The 23,540-nt window shown below is 45.4% G+C and overlaps 1 protein-coding gene and 1 long non-coding RNA gene across 3 annotated transcripts in view; one reads left to right on the top strand and one right to left on the bottom strand.

The window, feature by feature from the left end:
* Nucleotides 1-11,836: 11,836 nt before the first annotated feature.
* On the bottom strand, nt 11,837-13,498 carry LOC147016572 (uncharacterized). 2 transcript variants are annotated; one of them, XR_015049097.1, is made up of 3 exons: nt 13,274-13,498; nt 13,058-13,116; nt 11,837-12,818 (listed from the first exon to the last, which is right to left on the bottom strand). It is a non-coding gene; the product is annotated as an uncharacterized LOC147016572 (long non-coding RNA). The 2 variants fall into 2 exon arrangements; XR_015049096.1 differs by having other exon boundaries at nt 13,058-13,498.
* Nucleotides 13,471-23,540, top strand: part of DAPK1 (death associated protein kinase 1) — a 177,418-nt gene continuing 167,348 nt past the window's right edge. Inside the window, exon 1 of the mRNA XM_085845357.1 lies at nt 13,471-13,743. Coding sequence (XP_085701483.1) covers nt 13,682-13,743 — 62 coding nt within the window. The 5' untranslated portion in view covers nt 13,471-13,681. The remainder of the gene's footprint in view (nt 13,744-23,540) is intronic.

Here is a 23,540-nt window from a genome sequence, read left to right as displayed (position 1 = left end):
TTTGGCTTCTTTTAGAAGCTTTGTAAACCATTTAGGTAACAATCCTTATCTCGTACAACGATGTACTTTATGGAGCCCTGAACACCGACGTTGGTAAGGGTTTCTGAGCATTCTGGGGCAGATTGCATCATTTTGAAAGTTTCGTATCGTCATTGAATTTCAGACAACCTCCGATCGTAGTTTGTTTGTACTGTACGTAGTGTTGTGGGCCGGGGTTCGGTGGCGATAAACGACCATGAGGTGGAGCAGTGGAGTCGTCTCCCACCGAACACCCGGAATTTAGGTCGTGACTCTCGGATAAGTCAGAGTTCACGGGTCCCTTAGCGGACTGTGGTCACCAATATTTTGACGGCATGGGGTAGGGTTAATTGCCTAATTTCAATATACCGAAATACCCATGTCGTCCAACTATCGGGGAAAACCACACCCTCGACCTACTTTGTCCGAATCGAGTCGCTATCACCGACTCGGATCCGGCGTAACCGAGCGGAAGTTATCAAAGCCGCGCCGGACCAAATGAACCATCCACGGCACGAACGGCCCGACCAATTCGCAACACGCACCATGCTAGGCCAATGGAGGAAAGCACAGAAAACGAGCTGGTACATTTAACGGGTTTATTTTACAATAATAATAAGGGAGGGGAGCACACAGCAGAGTTATCCAAATAAAAGACAGGCAATGTACAATGGGCAAAGAAAAAGCACTTAACAATTCTACTTACAGGATGGTGACGCACACACACACACGAAATGGACCTCGTGGGTCTATTTTCGGTAGAGCCAGGTACCTCCCTGTCTCGTGCGGTTTTACCGGACCCCCACTTTTGTGGAGCTCGGAGTCCGTGGATGGGAACGGGGATCCCAGCTCGAGCAGTCCAACGCAAAACACCACGGTGGGACTCGAACCCACGACCCAGACGAAGCCACAAAGACCGCAGGCCCCAATCGCCACGATCCTGCAGAACGCACCCTTGTCTGCCCAACACTGGTCCAGACAACCACTCTACACTTCTGAGATGGGAGGGGTCTCTTTTCCTCCCACTCACCTGATTGGACGAGGGGTTGTCGGATGACTTGTGGTCACCTCCCGATTGGCTGGGGCGTGCGTGTCATGCTTGCCCTTCGCTCATTGGCTGGAGGAAACAGTCCATGCCCTTCCTTGGGACGGAGCCTCGATCTGAGGCATTGGAGGCTCCGCTCACGCCTTCAGCCGAAAACACGTGGGCAATGGCGATCGTTTGAGGGCGGGACGGTGGCGTTGTTGTAGTGGATGTAGCAGTAGTTGATGAAAAACCTAGCTAAAAAATAACTCGTAGCGCAGACATGTAATTCCCATTAGACAGAAGGAAGGATTCTAACTATTAACACATACTTATCGAAATAACTCAACTATGGGGACTCTGGCTGCTTGTGTGCACAAGGTTTCCAAATCCGTAACAGTATTTCCTGGTGTCATTTTCAAAATCTCCAGGTTGTTTTGCTTTATCGCTCCAGTTGCTCCGACTCTCATCAGCACATCGTCAAAACTTATTCGCTTCCAGGATCTCTTCGCTTCATCATTTTAGGTCCTCGTATTTGGACATATTTCCCCAAATCCAAAAGTTCTCTGTGGCTGTAGGCAAAGTAGGAGCACCGTGATGGTGGAGTTGCTGTGCAACCGATTTATAGGAAATTTGTAACATTCATCTTAAAATCTCAGGTTCATCAAAAGTATGTAAAATTGGGCAGACTGTGCATAATCCTTTCCAAAAATTCCCACCATTTGGGGAGTCTGAGAACATCCAAAATAACTTTTGTTATTGGAAACACTTTTGGGTTCCTTCACTTCCAGGTTTTGCTGTTGTGGTATTTTCTGATCAATTTCTTTCTTAACTAATCACAGTGAAGGACAGCATTTTCCCATCATAAGTTAAAGCCTATGCATGAATATGTTGGTGCAGGTACAAGTCAAGAAATATTGAAGATACCTTAAACAAAAGCTTTTTCCAAATTGCTTCCTGTACATTTTGTGTGTTGCTTGGCATTTAATTTGTCTGAATTGCTGCCATTTTGAACAATATCAGTATCTCTCCCTTTTGTACACGTCTCCAAGGATTTTGTTCATTCATTTAAATTTCCATCACCAGTGGCTAAATATATTTCATCTCCATTGAGCAGGAAGATTTCATTCAAAAATTTCAGCCATCTTCCTGTGTATAGCAGCTTGGCTGCCAGGTCCCTATCATTTTGTTGAGGCCGTGATTATGCCGCTGATGCTGTGCTCCTATACCAGTACACTGGTACTCATTTCGCCGACCTCAGAAGGATGACAGGCTCAGTCAACCCCATCTGATGTTAATTCAATGTAAAACGGTGTTCAAACTCAACACCCGAAGATCCCAAGCCAACCACCCTACCCATTAAGCCAACACCAGGCTTATCTCAGCCATGTGGGCCTAAGTATGATGTTCCTTAATGGGCATGGCCATAACCCACTTTTTCCAGCAATAATCAATGTGGAGGTGGACAAATTTCATGATTAGAGACAGACCTGCTTGGTATCAGCGATGTGCTTACCTTTGGTATGTCCTGCCTGGATTTCATTCTCTGCTCAACACAAAACTGTTTGGTGTGTCTCAGGCAGGGTGCATTGCAAAGCACCTTCTGTTGGATGGACATTAAACTGGGGACCTGTCTGCTGGCATTAGTTGGTAAAAAATTTGATTTTTTGAGAAAGGTGAGAGTTATCACTGGCATCCTGCTCAAATTCCAAATTCCTACTCTTACCTATATAGGTCACCATCATCGTGTAGTCGTATTACCTGCTGGCCAAACTCTTAATTGCCCCATAATCTGCTCAGCACACGATACTATGTACATCAAAGAACAAACGAGAAAGCTCATTAAACATCTTACCCCATGCAGTCTTGAGCAAAAGGACGTGGGAAGGGTCAAATATACACACACGCACACACACACAGCAAATTTGATTGGTCATGGTTGTGTAATATTGTTGTGGAGCCGGGTGTCGGCGGCGAGCACGACCGCGAGGTGGAGAAGTAGAGTCGGCTCCACCGAACACCCGGAATCTAGGTCGTGCTTCTCGGAAAACTCCGAAAGGCACGGGTCCCTTACAGGACCGTGAATCGCCAATAATTTGGCCGCGTGGAATAGGGTTAATTGCTAACTTCAATATACCTAAGTATCCACACGGCAAAGCTACTGGGGAATTCACACACTCGGCAGGCCTCGAGCGGAACGAGCTGTTATTGTTCTCGAACTGTGCGTAACCCAAGGGGATGGTTACCAAGACCCGTCGGTCAAAATGCATAATTTACCATCTCCCAATTTCCCAACACGCACCGTGCTAAGCCAATGAAAGAAACACAGAAACGAGCTGGAACATTTAACGGGATTTATTTATAAAAGGCAATAATCAGGAAGGGAGACAGAGCAGAGTTACAACCGAATATATTCCAATATACAATAACGCAAGCACTTAACAATTCTACTTGTTAACAAGTTATTGTTAACAATAACAAGACAAGACAGGCCTGCACACAGACACGCACACCCAAAAAGAAAATGGACCCTCCGGCTCTTTATTCGGCTCTCCAGCTGAAGAGGATAGTTCAGCTGGGAGTCAGGACGGCTGGCTATCTGGCCGCGAGTGCGCGGCTGGTCGTCCACACCTTCTCGGAGCTCCAGTCGCCAAAAGCACGGACCAGGGCAGCCGAACCCAGAGGAGGTGAGACGAGGCGATCTCCCTCTGAAAATGGTCGCTCGCTGTAACGCGCCAGACGAGACACCTCCGAAGTGCGGGATGCAGTCCGCCACAAACCCGGGCAGAGACGCGCACTCGAGCAGACTCAGGACGCAAACTCTTTACACTCATCGCGCCAACCACTCTTTCTCTTCAAGAGGGAGGGGCTTCTCCTGGCCACTCGCCTCCTGATTGGTTGGAACCATCGTGCGATTCCCTGGCCGTCTTCCATTGGACGAGCCCACGGTAGGCAGGGCAACTCCCACCCTTCTGGTAGGAGTCCCGATCGGAAGCGTTTGTCGCTCCACCTACCTCCTCTCCTCCGGCCACGTGCATCATGGCGATGGTGTTGAGTGGGAGACGGGGCGGGTGAGACACCCGCTCCTTGCCGATTGGCTAAAGAGGGACGCCATGCCGATGTTAGACTCCGCCCACGCGCGCACTCACTGGCGAGCGTGCGAAGAATGCCGCGAGCAGAGTGTTGTTGTTGTGAAAGCGAAGATGTAAAAATGTAAAAGAAAACCTTGATTATCAAAATAACTCAGCAGCGCATGAACATTTAATTCCCATTAGACTAGGGATGAGACCCTAACTAGAAACACGTACTTACCGAAATAACTGATCTATAGGACCATTAGACTAGGGACGGCACCCTAACTATAAACACATACTTACCGAAATAACTGATCTATAGGACCTGGCTGTTGTGTGCAGTAAGCTTCCAAATTCGTAACAATATTTTGTCGAGGTCATGCTAAATTGGAGGTTATTGGAAGTGCCAAAACAAGGCAGTTTGTGTTCTGCAGTGTTCAAGTGGATAATTCAATTGAAATTAAAAATAAAGAAAACAATACAATCAGGTACAATGACGTCCATAGACCGACAGAGTGACCAATATGGGACTTTTGAAATGATGTATGAATGCTAAAGGAGGCCTTTGGTGTGTGTGTGTGTGTGTGTGTGTGTGTGTGTGTGTGTGTGTGTGTGTGTGTGTGTGTGTGTGTGTGTGTGTGTGTGTGTGTGTGTGTGTGTGTGTGTGTGTGTGTGTGTATATACATACATTTACAGCAATCAACAAAAGGGCATACCTCCACCAGCCAACAGTTTACATTTTGTATCCCACTGATGGTGATCAGCCGGATCTGGATCTGAAACTCAACCAAAATCGAATCGACTTATTCTTGTCACCGAACCAACTCATCCAACAAGTTTTATCATAACTCGTCCACAACTTTTTGAAATATCATCCCTGTGTATTGTTTTTGACCCTATATGTCAATGGTGAAGAATCTATGAAAAAATTTCTCCGATCTGGATTCGGATCTTCAGCAAAATCAAATCGATTTGTCCTTGTCACACACCCAACCTGTTCACCAAACTTAGTCTGACTCCATCCACATCTTTTTGAGATATCCTGCTCACAGCCAAACAGACAGGGGTGAAAATGTAACCTCCATCCATCCTCGGTGACGGAGGTAATAACGGTTCCCACACTTCACATGGCTCCCACTACTCCTCCTCCTCCTCCCTCCTCCAGAGAGTGAATAAATGTCTATATCAAAGTTCTAGCACCCTTGTAATAAAATAGCATGTGGAGGAGATCAAGCTACATGCATCCAGTATGTTGTGTACAGTTTTGGTCACTATATCTGAGGAAGGACATGGCTGCCATCGAGAGGGTTCAGCGCAGGGCTACTAGATTGATTCCGGGCCGAGCTTGACTCGGCTATGAGGAGCGGCTGAAGGAGACGGGGCCTTATACACTATGATGGAGATGTTTAAGATAGTGAAAGGTATTGATAAAATAAGTGCAGAAGATCTTTTTCAGTAGAATGGACGGTGATAGAACCAGGGACCACAACCTGAGTGTAAAGAAGAGGAGAGTTGGGACAGTAACAATGTCAGGGTTTTTCAATCAGGTGTGTTAAGGTGTTGGATGAACTTCTCGAAACATGACATGTAGGGAGCAATTTCAGGATGCAGGTGTGCCCACTTTACCTTCATTCCATTGTGTGACATTGAGCAAGGGGGAAAGAGTCATGATAAGTGTTGTGGATCTCCTGGATGGTTACACAAATACCTCACAGTAACACCTGCCAACAGTAAGAAAGATTTTATTACTGAGAGAATAGGAAAAATTCCCAACAAAGTAGACTTGCTGTTTAAATCAACTTAACAGACTGCAAGTTCAGTACTCGACTTCGTTATTATGAACACATTGGGAAGTGGTGGTGGCCTTAATCATATCTCGTTCCGTCAATTTGTAGCCAACTTCTGGTGACATTGTGGTGACAATTTCTGAAGTGTTTGTGTTTTCTAAATTTAAAGGGTTGGCTTCCTCATTCAATCCTGTATTTTCTGTCACAGCAAAGGAATGCGGCCCTGAAACTCAAATGAGAGGTCAGGGTGGTGTCTCTCGAGTCGAGACATATCTCGTGACTTCGTCATCGCCGCAATTTGGCAAGCAGCTCTGATGATTGTCCTCTCCCTCCGCCTGTGGCATTCAAGACTTTCCACACCTAGCTCATACTTTCCTCCGTGCACGCACACAGTGTGCCATTTGAAGGCATCCTTGCATTCGCTCTCAGCTCAGCGTTTAGGGAGCTTTTCTGTGCTTGCTCATTGATACAAAACCTCTGAATTGCTGGAAAAAAACTTCATTATACTACCGACTTGGGCTGAGGATGGTACATAGGTAGTTCACTTACCTTTGATCTGTTTATCCGATTGCGAGGGGATATGGTAGAAATGTATGGGACAATGAAGGGTGGAGACAAGGCAGTTTTTCAGCAGAGTGGACATTAGGACCAGGGGCCAAAGCTTGAGGTTAAAGAAGATGAGAGCTAGGACAGCTTTAAGGCAGGGGTCTTTCAGTCAGGGAGTGGTTAATGCATGGAATGGTCCCCCCGGGAAATGTAGTGGTGGCAGAGGGCAGATAGGTTGCCTTAGAGGGACACGCGCTGGCCTCTTCGCTGTCTCGTGTAGGTTAGAATTCCGACCCAGCTATAAATTGTCATCCCGGTGTTTCACAGGAAGGGCGATTCATCAATGTGTGTGCCGTCCCTCGGTTGGACGTTAAACTGGGTGTCCCGTCTGCCGGCATTTGTTGGTTGGTGGACGTTAAAGATCCTTCAGTGTCCTTTGCAAAGAGTGGGTGAGCTATCGCCGGCACCATGAACAAATTCCAAATTCCTGCCATAACCAGCACAGGCCACTGCATCAGGGGCACAGCCATGGTCTTAGCCAATGATGCTACCCGACAGTCGTGTGCTGCACACAAAAGAAGAAGAATGGTGTACTGCTCTCCACTGTGGGATCGGGCTCCTGCACACCACCATCAACTCTTCATTTGTACGTTGATCGGCTAAAGCTCATATTATTAACATCACTACTTTGGAGACTGAGGGACAGTGTGTACTGTACTGCTCTCTTGCACAACATTGCTTGGTGGTTTCTTGTTCTTCTTTAACCACATCTTATGTAGTGTTTCACTCCCTTCTCTTTCAGCCTTGATCTCGGTAACCCTTTGAGCCCGAGCGGCCATTTTCGCAGCCACTCTTCAAACCTCCATATCCCCAAGCGGCCGGATTTTTCTCCAGGAAGCCCAGGGTAGGGGAGAAAGTCCAAGGAGCTCAGGGTTCGAAGGGTTAATTAAGTCCCAGCAAGTCACATGGTGGTGAAGGGAGTTCATCAATTGTCCCTCTTCTTGTCTACATCCCTACAGGCTTATGTGTACATACAATGTGCAATCCCACTCACTTGGATTCAAGGGGTGAGAACATACTCGATGTAACACTGATTCGGGGTGAAAATCAGGCGAGAAGTCACTTCAGGGTGAATCCCAAGTCGTTGTTTCTTTTTTTTTTCTTCTCACAGATATATTCCTCATTCCACTCAAAAGGCAGGGGATGTGGAGTACCAGTTTCTTCTTTCTTGTTCTGTGTGTGTGTGTGTGTGTGTGTGTGTGTGTGTGTGTGTGTGTGTGTGTGTGTCTCTTTGTGTGTGTGTGTGTGTGTGTGTGTGTCTCTTTCTGTCTGTGTCTGTGTGTGTGTCTCTTTGTGTGTGTGTGTGTGTGTGTGTGTGTGTGTGTGTGTCTCTTTCTGTCTGTGTGTGTGTGTGTGTCTCTTTCTGTCTGTGTCTGTGTGTGTGTCTCTTTGTGTGTGTGTGTGTGTGTGTGTCTCTTTGTGTGTGTGTGTGTGTGTGTCTCTTTCTGTCTGTGTCTGTGTGTGTGTCTCTTTCTGTCTGTGTCTGTGTCTGTGTGTGTCTCTTTCTGTCTGTGTGTGTCTCTCTCTCTCTCTCTCTCTGTGTCTCTGTCTCTCTGTCTGTCTGTCTGTCTGTCTGTCTGTCTGTCTGTCTGTCTGTCTGTCTGTCTGTCTGTCTGTCTGTCTGTCTGTCTGTCTGTCTCTCTCTCTCTCTCTCTCTCTCTCTCTCTCTCTCTCTGTCTCTCTCTCTCTCTCTCTCTCTCTCTCTCTCTCTCTCTCTCTCTCTCTCTCTCTCTCTCTGTCTCTCTCTCTCTGTCTCTCTCTCTCTGTCTCTCTCTCTCTGTCTCTCTCTCTCTCTCTGTCTCTCTCTCTCTCTCTCTGTCTCTCTCTCTCTCTCTCTGTCTCTCTCTCTCTCTCTCTGTCTCTCTCTCTCTCTCTCTGTCTCTCTCTCTCTCTCTGTCTCTCTCTCTCTCTCTCTCTCTCTCTCTCTCTCTGTCTCTCTCTCTCTCTCTCTGTCTCTCTCTCTCTCTCTCTCTCTTTCTGTATCTCTCTCTCTCTGTATCTCTCTCTCTCTCTCTCTCTCTCTCTCTCTCTCTCTCCAGAGGGGGAGCACTCGGTAGAGTGCAAAACCTCCGCCGCCAATATGACTGGGTCACTTAAGTGAACCTGATAGTCAAAGCTCGTTACTATGCCACCTCGCTTCTATGCCACTCTCGCTATTATACCACTTTTGCTCGGTCCCGACAAAATTCAATACAAAATAAATTTACTATGCCACCCCCTACTCTCGCTACCATGCCACTACTGTGTGACTGTTAAAAGGCACGAGTCGTGAAAAAGTCTGTATTGCGCAGTGCTCGATTATCACACTCACGTCCAAAGGCGAAGCGACGAACTACAGTCCAGCTGCGCACAACATAACTCAATACGTACGCGCATAGTCAGACTGTGTCAAAACACGCGATTCTTCTCCCCGATGCCAGCCACAACAAGCCAATCACAACACGCACACCGAGACACAAAAAAGCGCGAGCACACGCACAGACACGCAGGCACACGTACAACAGTGACATCATTTTTTTTCAAATTCAGCCCATAATGTCAGCTCAGAAACGCAAGCGAACCGACTTTACGCTGAAGGAGAAGAAGGAGATCATCGATGCCGCGAAGAAGGAGCCGAATCAGTCCAAGTTGGCCAGGGAGATTAGCAAGAAATGGGGCGTCGAAGTTAAGAGAACCACCGTGAAGGGCATTCTCAGCAAGAAGGATGCAATCGAGGCTGCAATCAAAGCTGGATTTCCATCGAAGCGCATGAAGTTGACGCAGGCTCACGACCCGAAGCTTGATGAGGGAGTGCTCATGTGGCTGAAGCAATCAAGAGGACAGAATGTGCCTGACAGCGGCGATCTGATCAAGGAGAAGGCGATGAAACTGGCCGAGCTGATGCACATCCCAGACTTCATGGCGAGCGACGGTTGGTTGGGCAATTTCAAGAAGCGCCACGGCATCACGTTCAAGACAGTGCAGGGCGAAGCTGGAGCGGTGGATTCGCAATCCCTTCTTGAGTGGCAACAACAGGTTCTCCGGCCCTTACTCGGGCAGTTCTCCGCAGACGACGTCTTCAACCTGGACGAGACTGGACTCTTCTGGCAGCTGCTTCCAAACAAGACCATGGCTTTCAGAGGAGAGCGGTGTACTGGAGGAAAGAAAAGCAAGCAAAGGATCACTCTTCTGGTTGGGGCAAACATGAGCGGCAGCGAGAAGTTCCCTCTTCTGGTGATTGGCAATTCCAAGAAACCCCGTGCCTTCAAGAACAAAGAGATCCCGGTCAAGTACAAGGCGAACTCGAAGGCGTGGATGATGGCGGAGCTTTTCGAGGAGATGTTGCGTGCGTGGGACGGACGACTCGGCCAGCAGGGACGCAGAGTGCTGGTCTGTCTCGATAACTTCTCTGGCCACCCTCCCGAGCTCGAGCTGAACAACATCCAACTGGTCTTCTTCCCACCCAACACGACAGCCAATTCGCAACCAATGGATCAGGGAATCATAGAGAACCTCAAGCGCCACTACAAGAAGCTCCTGCTATGCCGCCGGCTTGAGGCCATAGACGAGGGAAAGGAGTTCAAGTTCACGTTGCTCGACGCTCTACACGTCGCCCGGCGTGCTTGGGAGCAGGTCGGCAAGTCGACGATCAGGAACTGTTTCGCGAAGGCCAAGTTCATCGAAGAGGAGATCCAAACTGAGCCACAGGATGCGGAGCTGCCCGACATCTGGGAAGCTCTGCCTGCCGAGGAAAAGATGCACGAGAACGAGGAGATCGAGCTGTCTGACTTTCTCGAAGCCGACGAGCACCTCGCGACTGGCGGGTATTTCACGCTGGAGGAGATTGCGGAGGAGATTCTGTGCAGTGAGGAGCCGGTGGAAAGCGAAGATGACGAGGTAACTGTCAAGGAGGAAATCGTTCCGTTCGAGGAAGCCCAGCGCGCTTGTAGCACCATCCGGAAGTTCATGCAGCAGAGAAGCGGGAAGCCCGGTGTGATGCAAGCGTGCGATCGGGTAGACAACGAGATGCACGAGATCCGCCGAAAGAAGATGCGCCAGCCGACGATTCTTGAAAGCTTTGTGTGTCGTGAATTTCTCGCCATGCCATATGTTAGTGTGTGAACTCTGTTAGTGTGTGTATGTTCTCCGTTCGCTTAGCTTATACAACAGTCGTGCCTTTTACTTGCTGGAATAAATTTTGTCTAAAGATTAACTACAGATGGGTAACTTGAGAAAATAAGGCCGTTTTTACAAAATCTCGTTACTATGCCACTCTCGCTACTATGCCACTTTTGCTCGGTCCCGACGGGTGGCATAGTAACGAGCTTTGACTGTATCCCATTCATTGTAGGTCAAAACGGATCAGACTCTACTGAACCACGATTGAAGAAACTAAACTAGATCGACGCGCATGTAGAAATGTCCAAAAAAAAAAATCGAAATATTTTTGAAAAAAAGTTGCAAAATTTCTGGGGTTTTTTTCTCTAACAAATTTTTTTGGGGGAGGGGGGGGTTGGAAATCACTTAAAACATGTAGAAATGCAAAAAAAAATTCAAATATTTACCTTTGCAAACTTTGTTGTGAAGGTTATGTTTTGATCGCTGTGTATTTATTTGTGAATATGTGTGTTTGTTTGTTTGTTTGTTATTCGCATAACTCCATAAGTATTGAACTGAATCGCAGCAAATTTGGTGGGATGATTGGTTATTATCCGAGGACCATTTGATTAGATTTTGGGAGCGATCGGGTCAAAGGTCAAGGTCAAGGTCATGAAAAGGTCAAAATCGTCTTTTTACCACAGCGCGGTCAATTTGTATCCAATTGGCATGCAACTAATGCCAAAATGTTCAGAATTCAATGCCCCATCTTGTGATATGTGACATGACACAATGACGTAATAACCCTTATTAGCGGTTGGGAGTCAAAGGTCGGGGGGGTCACGACATTGCAAAATGTGCGGTTTTAGTCATAACACGGTCAATTCTTATTCGATTTGCATGAAACCAACACCAAAATGTTGACTGTTCTGTTCCCCACACTCTAATACCAATTACAAAATTAAGAGTACAAAGGTCAAGGTCGAGGTCATGAAAAGGTCAAAATCTTCATTTTGCCATAGTGCGGTCGATTTTTATCCAATTTGCATGCGACCAATGCAAAAATGTTGTGAATTCAATGCCCAATCTTGTGATATACGATATGACACAGTGACGTCATTACCTTTGTTAGCGGTTTCGGTCAAAGGTCAGGGGGGTCAACGACCTTTATTATCATAACGCGGTCAATTCTTATACAATTTGCATGTAAGTCGATTCAAAATGTTTAGAATTCAATTCCCTCTCCTGTGATGGGTAATATTTGACAGTGACTTTATTGGTGAGTTTAAAGCATTGGGGGGGGGGGGGTGTCATTGAACTTATTTCTTATAATGTGACCAGTTGTCATCAGACTGACTTGACACCGACACCCAAAAAGGTCAGGGAGTTCATACAGAAATTGTACAATGTGCGTGAATCGGTGTCAAACAGCAGGAAATTTAATGTTTTTAAGCCATCATAACACATATGAGATGGCAGATGTGGTATGGGATTAAATACCCTCACAATCAACGGTTTCTGGGGGGGGGGGGGGAAATGTAGCGTTGGCGAAGGTATGCGCTCTACTGAGTGCCCGTTCGAGTTATCCAGTTAATTATTTGCTCACAGAGGTGTGACGAGGTGTTGGATGGATTTTGAGAAAGTTAACAAGTAGGGAATCACCTGAGGATGGAGGTGTGCCCCTTACCCTTCACAACTCCACCTGCCATTCAGCAATGGTTGTGCCATTCATGGGAGAGTGTTGTGGATTTTTTAGATCCTCGTGGAGGATCTCCAAGTCTCACTCATGTAGTTGTTCTTCATCTTCTTCTTGTGGACTTTTTTGTTTCATAGCCTACAGTTTTCATCGAAACTTCCTGAAACTTGGCATATATATGTAAAAATACCCTGCGCAGACGGTAACGATCTCCGATTTTGAAAATTCCTCCTAGAAAAAAACTTATGATGTCAAAATATCTCCGCTAATGGAAATCGCCTAAAAAGTTATCTCCGAAACTAGGCAAGCTTTTTGAATTCTGTTTGCGGGAATCGAACAGGGCATTAGCAGAGATGAATTACCGCACATATGATATATCACAATGACGTCATATCAATTTTTATGATGTCATTCCTATTTTTTGACATTTTTTGTTTCACAACCCAGAGTTTTCATCGGATCTTTGTGAAACTTGCCATGTATATGCAGAAAGCCCACGCGCAGGCAGTAACAATCTCCGATTTTGGAAATTCTTCCTAGAAAGAAAAAAAGTTATGACGTCATAATATCGCCGCGAATGGAAATCGCCGATACCATTATCTCCGAAACTAGGCAAGCCGTTTGAATTTTGTTTGCGGGAATCAAGCCGGGCATTAGCACAGATAATTGATCGCAAACCTGATACATCACAATGACGTCATATTCGTTTTTATGACGTCATCATTAAGAGGACGAGGATCTAAGCTCATTTGAGCTTGTTTTGAACGGTAATTACCTCACTCCAATGAACACCCGTCAGCATGAAGTTGTAGTAATGTCAATTCACCAACAAAGCTGTGAGTACATCGTGTGGCAGAGACAGGTTCCCGTGAGTGGGGTCGGGAAGGTGCGCACAGGGTCGGTCGGGGAGGAAGGTTGAAGTTCCCAAACGTGAGGGGGACGACCGGTCGTGTCTCCAAAGAATAAATAATAATAATCGAATGACGAGCACCTTAGGCCTGGTCGCTTGGGGGCGCTGAGAGCCTCATGTGTGGGCACAACGAGGTCGGCATCTGAAGGAGGGAGGCGAATGACGATGAGGGTGAGGGAGGGTCGTGCGAGCTGCGCGGCAGGTACTCGAAGGCAGCTGAGGAGGCGGGAAGAAGAAGAAGAAGAAGAAGAAGGAGAAGGAAGAGGAGGAGGAGGCGGAGGCTTGGCGTCCAGTGGTTGCTCGCAGGTTCCGGTTTATCCTGAAAGACGGGAAGTTGGTGCGGGTCGTCATTGTGTGCAAAGGGCAGGAGGGGAGGGGGGAGTGAGTGAGTGTGTGGTACGTAGAGAGTGTGAACGAGTGACACTGGCGACCCTTGTGGGTTGTGCCTGTGAAGATGAGCATGATGGCGCTGTGAGCGGGCCTCTCTTCATGGCGATCTTCAAACAGGCGAACGTGGAGGATTTCTACGATATCGGGGAAGAGCTGGGAAGGTAAGAGGTCCGATGTCGCTGGGTGAAGGCTCAGAGGTTAGGAGTCAGGTGGTGGTTGGAGGGGTCACGTGGTGGTTGCAGTGGTCGTGGGGAACAAAAAAAAATCGGGGGTGGGGGGGGTCGTTCGTTACCTTTACCTGTACATTACTCGGGATGTACACGAGTCTTCGTCATGAATATCGGGTTATTCGATGTATTCCGGTGTATTTATTAAAATCTACCGACCTTACTATTCCATCATCACCTGTAATCAGGTGTCGTGCTGAGGAATTAACGACACATTGACATGTACGTATTAAATAGATTCTGTATAATTTATTATTTATATATTTTTGTTGTTGTTGTGGGTCTTGGGATGTGATGAACCGTGTGGATGGACCTCTCTAACAGTGACGTTTCTCTACAGTTCAATGATAATGATGATAACAGCACACCGTGGTGGAAGGTACCCTCACTGATTTGAATGTTTTTTTTCAGTTTTTCACATTCACCTTGTTTCTCCAGCCTTCAGCACCGACGGAGACGGCGACAAAAGCCAACGCAGTTGATCGAAATCACGCAAACCACCGTCATGGTGGAAACTTTTGTCTGCAGAAACAACTAAGGTCCATCCAGTTTTTGCTCGTTTCGAGATAAACTCACCTTTGAGAACAGGTGGTGCCACTCCATGGATCGGGTGGCTGGAAAGAGGACCTCCCGTCGAAATCCCTGTCTGAAGTTTGGAACCGACGGTGCAAGGCTGGTCCGTGTGGGGTTCTCCAAGTCGGCGTGATGCGGTGCACGAGATGTTGTGTGTGTTCTTGTGAGGTATCGCTCGTTGGAGGATCTTGTCCTGTTTTTGTGGATCTCGGACGGTTGCGGAGCTCATGACAGATAGGGAGTGGTGGCCCAGATAGGGAGTGGTTTAAATTTTTTTTTTTTTTAAATATGATGATGGGCAGGGTTGGCCCTGCAGCGCAAGACTCGTTGTGGAATTGACTCCCACAGCACAACACTGGCATTCCTTGGCATCCTCTGCAGAATTCATAGTGGAGTATCATCCTTGGGTGAAACGAGAGCGAGAGTTCGCCAAATGCGGTCGAGATTCTTGTACGTCGGAGACGTCGCACACCTTCTCCTGGAGGACTTGTGTACTGTGCTTTGTGTGATTTTTGAGTTGCGCTCACCGGTCTATAGTGCGTGCTCAGCCCCGGGCGCTTCTTTCATCGTCAAACCAGTTTTATATTTTTATATTTTAAATTGCATACCATCTTACAAATCAATTGCATCCCTTTTTTTTCATTAGCAATGTTGCTTTGTGCTGGATTAATCTGGACTTTTTGTTTTGGTTTACATGCCACTGATTTCCTTCAAAATAGCTACGCACCTTCTCGTCAAAAGATGTTTTGGCCACATTGTGAAAAATACTTTCATTAGGCCTTTAAAAAAAAATTTATTCTTCATGTTCTCCTGATTAGTCTATTTATTCGAACCTTTTATCTCGACAAATTTGCAAGATCTGTGACCTAATTATCCCAGACGCACGAAGCAGAAAGAAGGGTTAAGCAATCGGTTCACCTTGTTTGTCTGTCTGTGTATAAATGTCAGTTTATGATCGAGGAACAACTTAATTTCAATTGAACGTCATGTTTTGAACACAAATCGGAACATGAATGAGAAGATAAACCTGTAGTTCAGCAATACTTTGTCTCTGAATTCATCCTGATCACAAGTGCAGTGTGACCACTCCTTGGGTTTTTTTTTTTTTACAAGATCTTGGCTATTCGTTGTTCACCTTGGCGTATTGGTTTTCTACAGGTTTTCTTGGCGTACAGGTTTTCTATTATCATCGCTTTTCCGAAACCTTGTGAATTCTTAGCTTTTTTCATTGGCTCACCTTGGCATTTATGAAAATGAGGAGTGGTCACACTGCACACATGCATGGAGAGGAGCGATATATATATTTATTTATTTCAAAAAAAACCTCTGTCTTCCTGTCTGACAGTCAGACAAAACAAAATCATTCGAAACGGGGAAACTTACTGTTTTTTTTAAAGATGTCATAAAGTACACAAAACCAGGCACGAAGAATTTAAATGTAACGTGTCAAATGAGGTGGTATAAAAGACGCTGCATCAATGGCGGTAAACTTCTGAATTTGGGTTTTTTCTGCAACCTTTATAAATCCCCATCTCAATTGTATGTTATACTTGAAGACTGTAGAACACCAATCACCTTATTGGCACTTTTAAAACCCCTTTTGCCTAGCAGTACTATTATGGTATTTTACATCATCTCGACCAATGAAATTTGTCGCTCGCAGACCCCGCCCATGTCTTTTTTTTTTCTTCTTCTTTAACCTGCACAGGGTAAGGTGTTCTATGAACTCTGTAGTTTGATCAAGTGAAAGCAGGATACTCGCGTAAATTCTAACGTCGCCATCGCAAAGTCTTTGGGGTTTTGAGTTGCTCTAAGTATCCTCAGGGTGGAAAGCGCTAAGGAAGTGGGTTTCGCATATTTCTGTGGACTCGTATTTTTTATTTTTTTTTCCATTTACACCTGAATTTGCATGGGTCTGCTTTTGGTGCTACATGTCAATCGATTTCTTTTGGAGCACTTTGAATTTGGAAGCAAAATGTCAGTGCGTTTGGAAGAACGAAGAGGTGAGAAAAGTGAAATTTTTGGGAAATCGGACTGTAAAAACAAATAATTAGCATTTTATTGAATAAGTTTGTCCTGTCGAGGAGTATTCGAGCTGTATGGCCCGAAGTTTGATAAGCTTGCTTTCACATATTCGTTCAGGAGGGTCACTTAATGGGCATGACATCGGGTGGTTTGGCCACATCGTATTATTGACACGTGATTAAACACCTGTATGTCCAATGACTACAACCTGCCCTGTTTATAGTCCCAATTTTAACCAGGCCAGTTTTTAATTTTTAAGCAGACTTGGTGGTGTAATGGTTGGAGTGCCCTCTCTGAGTATGTGAGGTCATTGGTTCAAATCCTTCTTGAGTCATACAGAACACTTAAAGATGGTACGTGCTGCTTCCTTGCTTGATATTCAGCATTTAAACGGTTTCGAGGATGGACAATCCTCATTGGTTGGCAATATGGGGAGGAGGAATTTTGTACTTGGGGAAATGCCCCGCTGAGTGCGGTGAGAACGGCGGTGCCATTGTTGTGGCGTCGCTGGTATCCAGAGTGCCTCGGGAAGTGACGACGCTTCCCCCAAGCTCAATGCCTGTGTTTCTCTCATCTAACAGTCCAGTGGTGTCTCATGTATTTGTCTGTGTGCCAATTTGTGTGGCAGCTCAGCCAAAATACAGCAGCTCAGCAACAGCCTTATGAGACCAAGTAGATCTTGTAAAAAAAAAAAAAAATTAAATTAACTTTGAGGAACCAGAATTGTTTCTGCTTTAATGTGAATTTGTATAAGTGACTTTTCTCAGCAATAATTTGCAGCAACATGAGTACGAAAGTTGTCACAATGTGAAGTATTGGGTGAAGGTGATCAACGGTCACTCTTGATCTTGACTTCGACTTGTCAATGTTCAGGGTAGAGGAAGTTTACTCACAAGTTTACAGATCTGCTTGCAATGAGAGAATCATTTTGATGGATGTGCCTATGAATGGCCAGGCAGGTTGATTGCGAAAGGCCTTTACAGAACTGTGCCAGGCTTTGTCCTTTATATGATACCTTTGCCTCCGTACTCTCCTGCAACTTGATGAGTTCTAACTACACATACTGTATGTCTGATCATTTTCCAGGTCACATGCGAAGGGATGTTGGAACAGAGGCAATAGCTTAATGATGGCATCTTAAATCCAAAACGTGCCGGCTGGATTCCTCCTGGAAGCGTTCCTTGATCTGAAACTACTTGGCATGAGCGGAGCAAGTCTGAGGTTCCCTCTTCCAGGTGCCATTTGCATGCTGGGAAATGGGATACATTGCCTTCCTTCAACTGCTTCTGAAGTAGTTCCCGTTTCCTCTCGAAGGATTTTACATCGTCAAATAGAGTAGACTTAAACTTTTTTTCATATTCAGTTTTATGAGAAGACTTGATTTCAACTAATAGCTTGTGTGCAGCTTCTTCACCTCCCCCCCCCCCCCGCCACGTGTCCTCCTCCCCATCCACTTGATCTCACTCTCACTTTGACTCTGCTGGTGGTTTCCCCCTTTCCATTTTGTTTCCTTCCATTCTGCTCTTGCTCTTCCATGAGCCTTGACCATGTATACAAAAGAAAAAGAAAGCTTGGTCGTGCCGCCACTCATGCCTTTCATCGTCTCTTTTCTTTCCCTTTTGATTCACAAGATATCCCTATTTATTGTCTCAAGAAAGAAGTGCTTCAGATTGAGACTTATTCTCAGCCATTGAACTTCTCTGAGGAAAACATTTCTAAACTCTGCTCAAGATTTTAAGATAACAGCTTCTGGACTTTGTTGACATCTATATACCTGACTATGACCTTCAAGACCTGCTCCATCTTGAGGATGTGCCAAAATAGCTTCCTGATGAATAATGAATGTCCCTACCTCCATCTTAAGCAATGTTCTTGTTTAACAGTGTCGCAACTCACGTTGCCCTACACCCCTCCTATCTATGACAGTGTGCCATCGTGACACTTCATGCAACTTCCATAAAATGAGTTCCCTACACCTTCATCGATGTTGCTCCCTATAGGTTGGTCTCTAAGGCTCATGGGTGCAAGTAGTTCTTCAAATTTTAGTCTTCCGTCGTTATCCGAATGAAATGGAGGTGCTGAGCACGGTCGATGATGTTGGTGCTCTTATCCAATGCTATGGAAAATGCTACTTGCTACCCTTCTTATGCGTTCACATTGTAATTTTTCATCACAACTATTATTTGTTTATAAATCGAGCACAACACTTGTTACCACACACACCCGAAGCGACAATCGGGGTTAAGAAATTGCTTCATTGTGTCTGTCGCTCTGTCTCTCTGTCCGCAAACGGCAGTTTATGATCGAGAAACAACTTGATTTCAATTGAATGGTTTATATGTAACATGAATCAGAAAACAAACCTGTAGTTTAGCAGTACTTTGGCTCTGAATTCATCCTGATCACACCTATGCAGGGAGGGGAAGTTTTTAAAAAATCGTTCCACCTGCCTGGCAGTCAAACAAAACTGAAAATCATTCTAAACAGGAAACTTACTGCTTTTAAGGACGTCATAAAGGGCACAAACACCAGGCACGAATCACTAATGTATCATGTTGAATAAGGTGGTGTAAAAGACGCTGCATAAATAGTGGTAAACTTCTGAATTTTTGGTTCACGAGTCAGTAAATGACCACTATATTCGTTATGGATGTCTGTCTGTCTGTCTGTCTGTCCCGAGCATAGCTCCGTGGGTTTTGATCTGATCCTGATAAAATTTGGGTGGGAGGTTTATATCATGATCTAGTTGTGTTTTCCTGAGAATGGGCGGAGCCACACCCCAAAAACATGTGTTTTTAGGGGGTAGCCGGTTTCAAGTTACATCTTCTCCGAGGGGGTTTGTCGAATTTGGTTTGCCCAATGGCACCTGCATAGCCCCACGGAGCTCGATTTTTTTTCATTTTCATCCCAAGGTCAAGGTCACAAGGTCACGAACTTAGAAAATGTCAAAAAAATCAATAAATTGGGCATCGAGCTCTTGGGTTTTCAACTGTTTCGAATGAAAGTTGGTATGCAAGTAAGTGCTCTTCGAGTCCTACAACTTTCATCATTTATGTTTTTCCCGATTCCCGCCAGTTTACCCGTGGCGTCCCCTCGAAGGTCAAAAAATAAAAAAGGCGAACCGTGTACATTGCTCGTGAACCATCGCCGTCTCCAGACTTGTATTTTTCTACAACCTTTAAATAATCGTTTATTTTTAATTGAATTGAATTATTCACTTGAACACTGAAGAACACAAATCACTTGGACAAAATATAACGACGTTTTATCTCATCACGGCCAATCAAATTTTCCGCTCTCAGACCTTGCCGATGTCCTTTATTGTCACTACCGCATGGAGTAAGGCGTTCTATGAACTCTCCAGTTCGTCGTCTTCTTGGCCAACAAAGTAAACAACAATCGGATTTTCTTGAAATTTCCTTTTGTCATCAATATCTTTTTCTTGTGTACAAGCTCCATGATTTAATTTTAACAAAAATCACTGTGGCTCACATCTGGCCTACATGTACGGCCTAACCCTATTGTACGGCCTATGTGAGCGCCACGCTGCGATGACCTCCTTGAAGCAGAAAATGGACTCAAAATGATCCCCGTGGTTGTGGTGGTGGTGGTGGTGGTGGTGGTGGTGGTTGTTATTCAATCTCCCTTCCATCACTATGCCCCAATTCTATTCTTTCCCAGAGGATGTAGAAAAAAGTTTAGAAACGTATCGGATAAGGACTGGGTCGCACACAATTACTTTGCTGCCTGTATTTGTCCTCGGGCCACACATTAGGAACCCTTATCTTCATTCTTATTTAAAAGAAACTACTTTCATTTTCTCAATCTTCTCCCACCATTTGTGTATTTACGCTAATAAGTGTCAGTGTGTTTCCTCCATAACTCCAAAACCATAAAACCGAGCAACCTGAAACTTTGCATGTGTACAAAGAAAACTCCAAGGAAGTGCAAGAGTGAAAATTGGATGTTTGGGTTCATTAAAACACCCATTTTCAAGATAATTAACGGCCTTATTTAATTATATCCTTCATCAGGCGCATCCTCTGTCACCGCTGTCTGTGGGGTCTTCAGGCGTATCCTAGGTAACATCACTGGGCTCTGAAGCCACCATGTTTTTTTTGGCCTGCTCAGCATTGCCTTGACTTGAAACAGGCCGCAACGATTTATTAACGATAAAGTTGGTTTTTTTCACTTTCTTCACTGATATTATCTGAAGTAGTTCCTGTTTCCTCTCAAAATTCATCATAGCTATGAATCGCTGGGTATATTGCAATGCTTATAAACACCTGGAAACGTCGGCGTTTGTTGCTTTATTTCATTTCCGGACATGCGATCACCACAAGAATCTTAAACGAAATAGAATTACAAAATTTAAGTTCCGGAATCGAACTTAGAAGTTCTGACTCCAAGAAAAGTGTTTATTTGTCGAATTTAGACATATTTGACATTTTGAGTGTCTCCGGGAGGTGCATGTTTAATATGACAGTTCGGTGATTGCTAATCACCGTGATTTATTTAAGGTTAACCCCTGCTTTAGCGGGGAAAATGGCCTTTAAATGCTTGCGTGTGTGCGCGTGTGTGTGCGCGTGTGTGTGTGCGCGTGTGTGTGCGCGTGTGTGTGCGCGTGTGTGTGCGCGTGTGTGTGCGCGTGTGTGTGTGTGCGCGTGTGTGTGTGCGCGTGTGTGTGCGCGTGTGTGTGCGCGTGTGTGTGCGCGCGTGTGTGCGCGTGTGTGTGCGCGCGTGTGTGCGCGCGTGTGTGTGTGTGTGTGTGTGTGTGTGTGTGTGTGTGTGTGTGTGTGTGTGTGTGTGTGTGTGTGTGTGTGTGTGTGTGTGTGTGTGTGTGTGTGTGTGTGTGTGTGTGTGTGTGTGTTGATTTCTAATCGCATGCCAAACAAGCTGTTTATGAACCGTTTCGTTGGAGTGCTTGCTTGGGTGCTTAAGCCACTTGGTGAGCACTCTCCAAGCTGCTTAGTTGTTCATTTTGGTAAAAGTACCCGTGCTTTCAATCAAACAGCGATTACACGTAGTTTCCGCCTGTGTTGGGCCCTGTGGAACCGTGCCGTGCGGTGGGTGCCTCAACGGTGAAGAATCACTTTAAAAATTAAATAATCGTCTTATCGAGATCTGGATTTGGATCGTCAACAAAATTTAATCAATTCTTCCTTGTCACACACCCAACGTGTCCACCAAGTTTCATCCGAATCCGTCCACAACTTTTTGAGCTATCGTACTATGTATTCGTTTACCCCTATCTCTCAATGGTAAAGAAGCACTTGAAAAATTATTAGATCCAAATCCGGATCCTGGTCTTCACCAAAATTGAATCAATTCGTCCTTATCACACATCCAACCTGTCCAATAAGTTTTGTCCAAATCCACCCACAACTCTTTGAGATATCATGCTTCAGTGGGGAGAACAAGTATTTGATACACTGCCGATTTTGCAGGTTTTCCCACTTACAAAGCACGTAGAGGTCTGTAATTTTTATCATAGGTACAATTCAACTGTGAAAGACGGAATCTAAAACAAAAATCCTGAAAATCACATTGTATGATTTTTAAATAATTAATTTGCATTTTATTGCATGAAATAAGTATTTGATCACCTACCAACCAGTAAGAATTCCGGCTCTCACACACCTGTTAGTTTTGTCTTTAAGAAGCCCTCCCATTCTCCACTCATTACCTGTATTAACTGCACCTGTTTGAACTCGTTATCTGCATAAAAGACAGCTGTCCACACTCAATCAATCAGACTCCAACCTCTCCACAATGGGCAAGACCAGAGAGCTGTCTAAGGACATCAGGGACAAAATTGTAGACTTGCACAAGGCTGGGATGGGCTACAGGACAATAGGCAAGCAGCTTGGTGAGAAGGCAACAACTGTTGGCGCAATTATTAGAAAATGGAAGAAGTTCAAGATAACAGTCAATCTCCCTTGGTCTGGGGCTCCATGCAAGATCTCACCTCGTGGAGCCTCAATGATCATGAGAAACGTGAAGGATCAGCCCAGAACTACACGGCAGGACCTGGTCAATGACCTGAAGAGAGCTGGGACCACAGTATCAAAGAAAACCATAAGTAACACACTACGCCGTCATGGATTAAAATCCTGCAGCACATGCAAGGTCCTTCTGCTCAAGCCAGCGCATGTCCACGCCCGTCTGAAGTTTGCCAATGACCATCTGGATGATCCAGAGGAGGAATGGGAGAAGGTCATGTGGTCTGATGAGACCAAAATAGAGCTTTTTGGTTTAAACTCCACTCGCCGTGTTTGGAGGAAGAAGAAGGATGAGTACAACCCCAAGAACACCATCCCAACCGTGAAGCATGGAGGTGGAAACATCATTCTTTGGGGATGCTTTTCTGCAAAGGGGACAGGATGACTGCAACGTATTGAGGGGAGGATGGATGGGGCCATGTATCGCGAGTTCTTGGCCAACAACCTCCTTCCCTCAACAAGAGCATTGAAGATGGGGTGTGGCTGGGTCTTCCAGCATGACAACGACCCGAAACACACAGCCAGGACAACTAAGGAGTGGCTCCGTAAGAAGCCTTTCAAGGTCCTGGAGTGGCCTAGCCAGTCTCCAGACCTGAACCCAATAGAAAATCTTTGGAGGGAGCTGAAAGTCTGTGTTGCCCAGCGACAGCCCTGAAACCTGAAGGATCTGGAGAAGATCTGTATGGAAGAGTGGGCCAAAATCCCTGCTGCAGTCTGTGCAAACCTGGTTAAGAACTACAGGAAACGTCTGATCTCTGTAATTGCAAACAAAGGTTTCTGTACCAAATATTAAGTTCTGTTTTTCTGATGTATCAAATACTTATTTCATGCAATAAAATGCAAATTAATTATTTAAAAATCATACAATGTGATTTTCAGGATTTTTGTTTTACATTCCATCTTTCACAGTTGAATTGTACCTATGATAAAAATTACAGACCTCTACATGCTTTGTAAGTGGGAAAACCTGCAAAATCGGCAGTGTATCAAATACTTGTTCTCCCCACAGTATATATCGTTTTTGGACCTATCTGTCAATGGTGAAGAATCACTTTAAAATTTTGAGAATCCAGATCTGGATCTTGATCAAGAAAATCTAATCAGTTCGTCCTTGTCACACACCCAACCTGC

This window comes from Eptatretus burgeri, chromosome 11 (assembly GCF_056783735.1).
Source record: "Eptatretus burgeri isolate ZD-2024b chromosome 11, Ebu_testis_v1, whole genome shotgun sequence".
Classification (NCBI taxonomy): domain Eukaryota; kingdom Metazoa; phylum Chordata; class Myxini; order Myxiniformes; family Myxinidae; genus Eptatretus; species Eptatretus burgeri.
The sequence above is the reverse complement of the archived record's forward strand: the minus strand, read 5'-3'. Positions and strand labels throughout refer to the sequence as shown.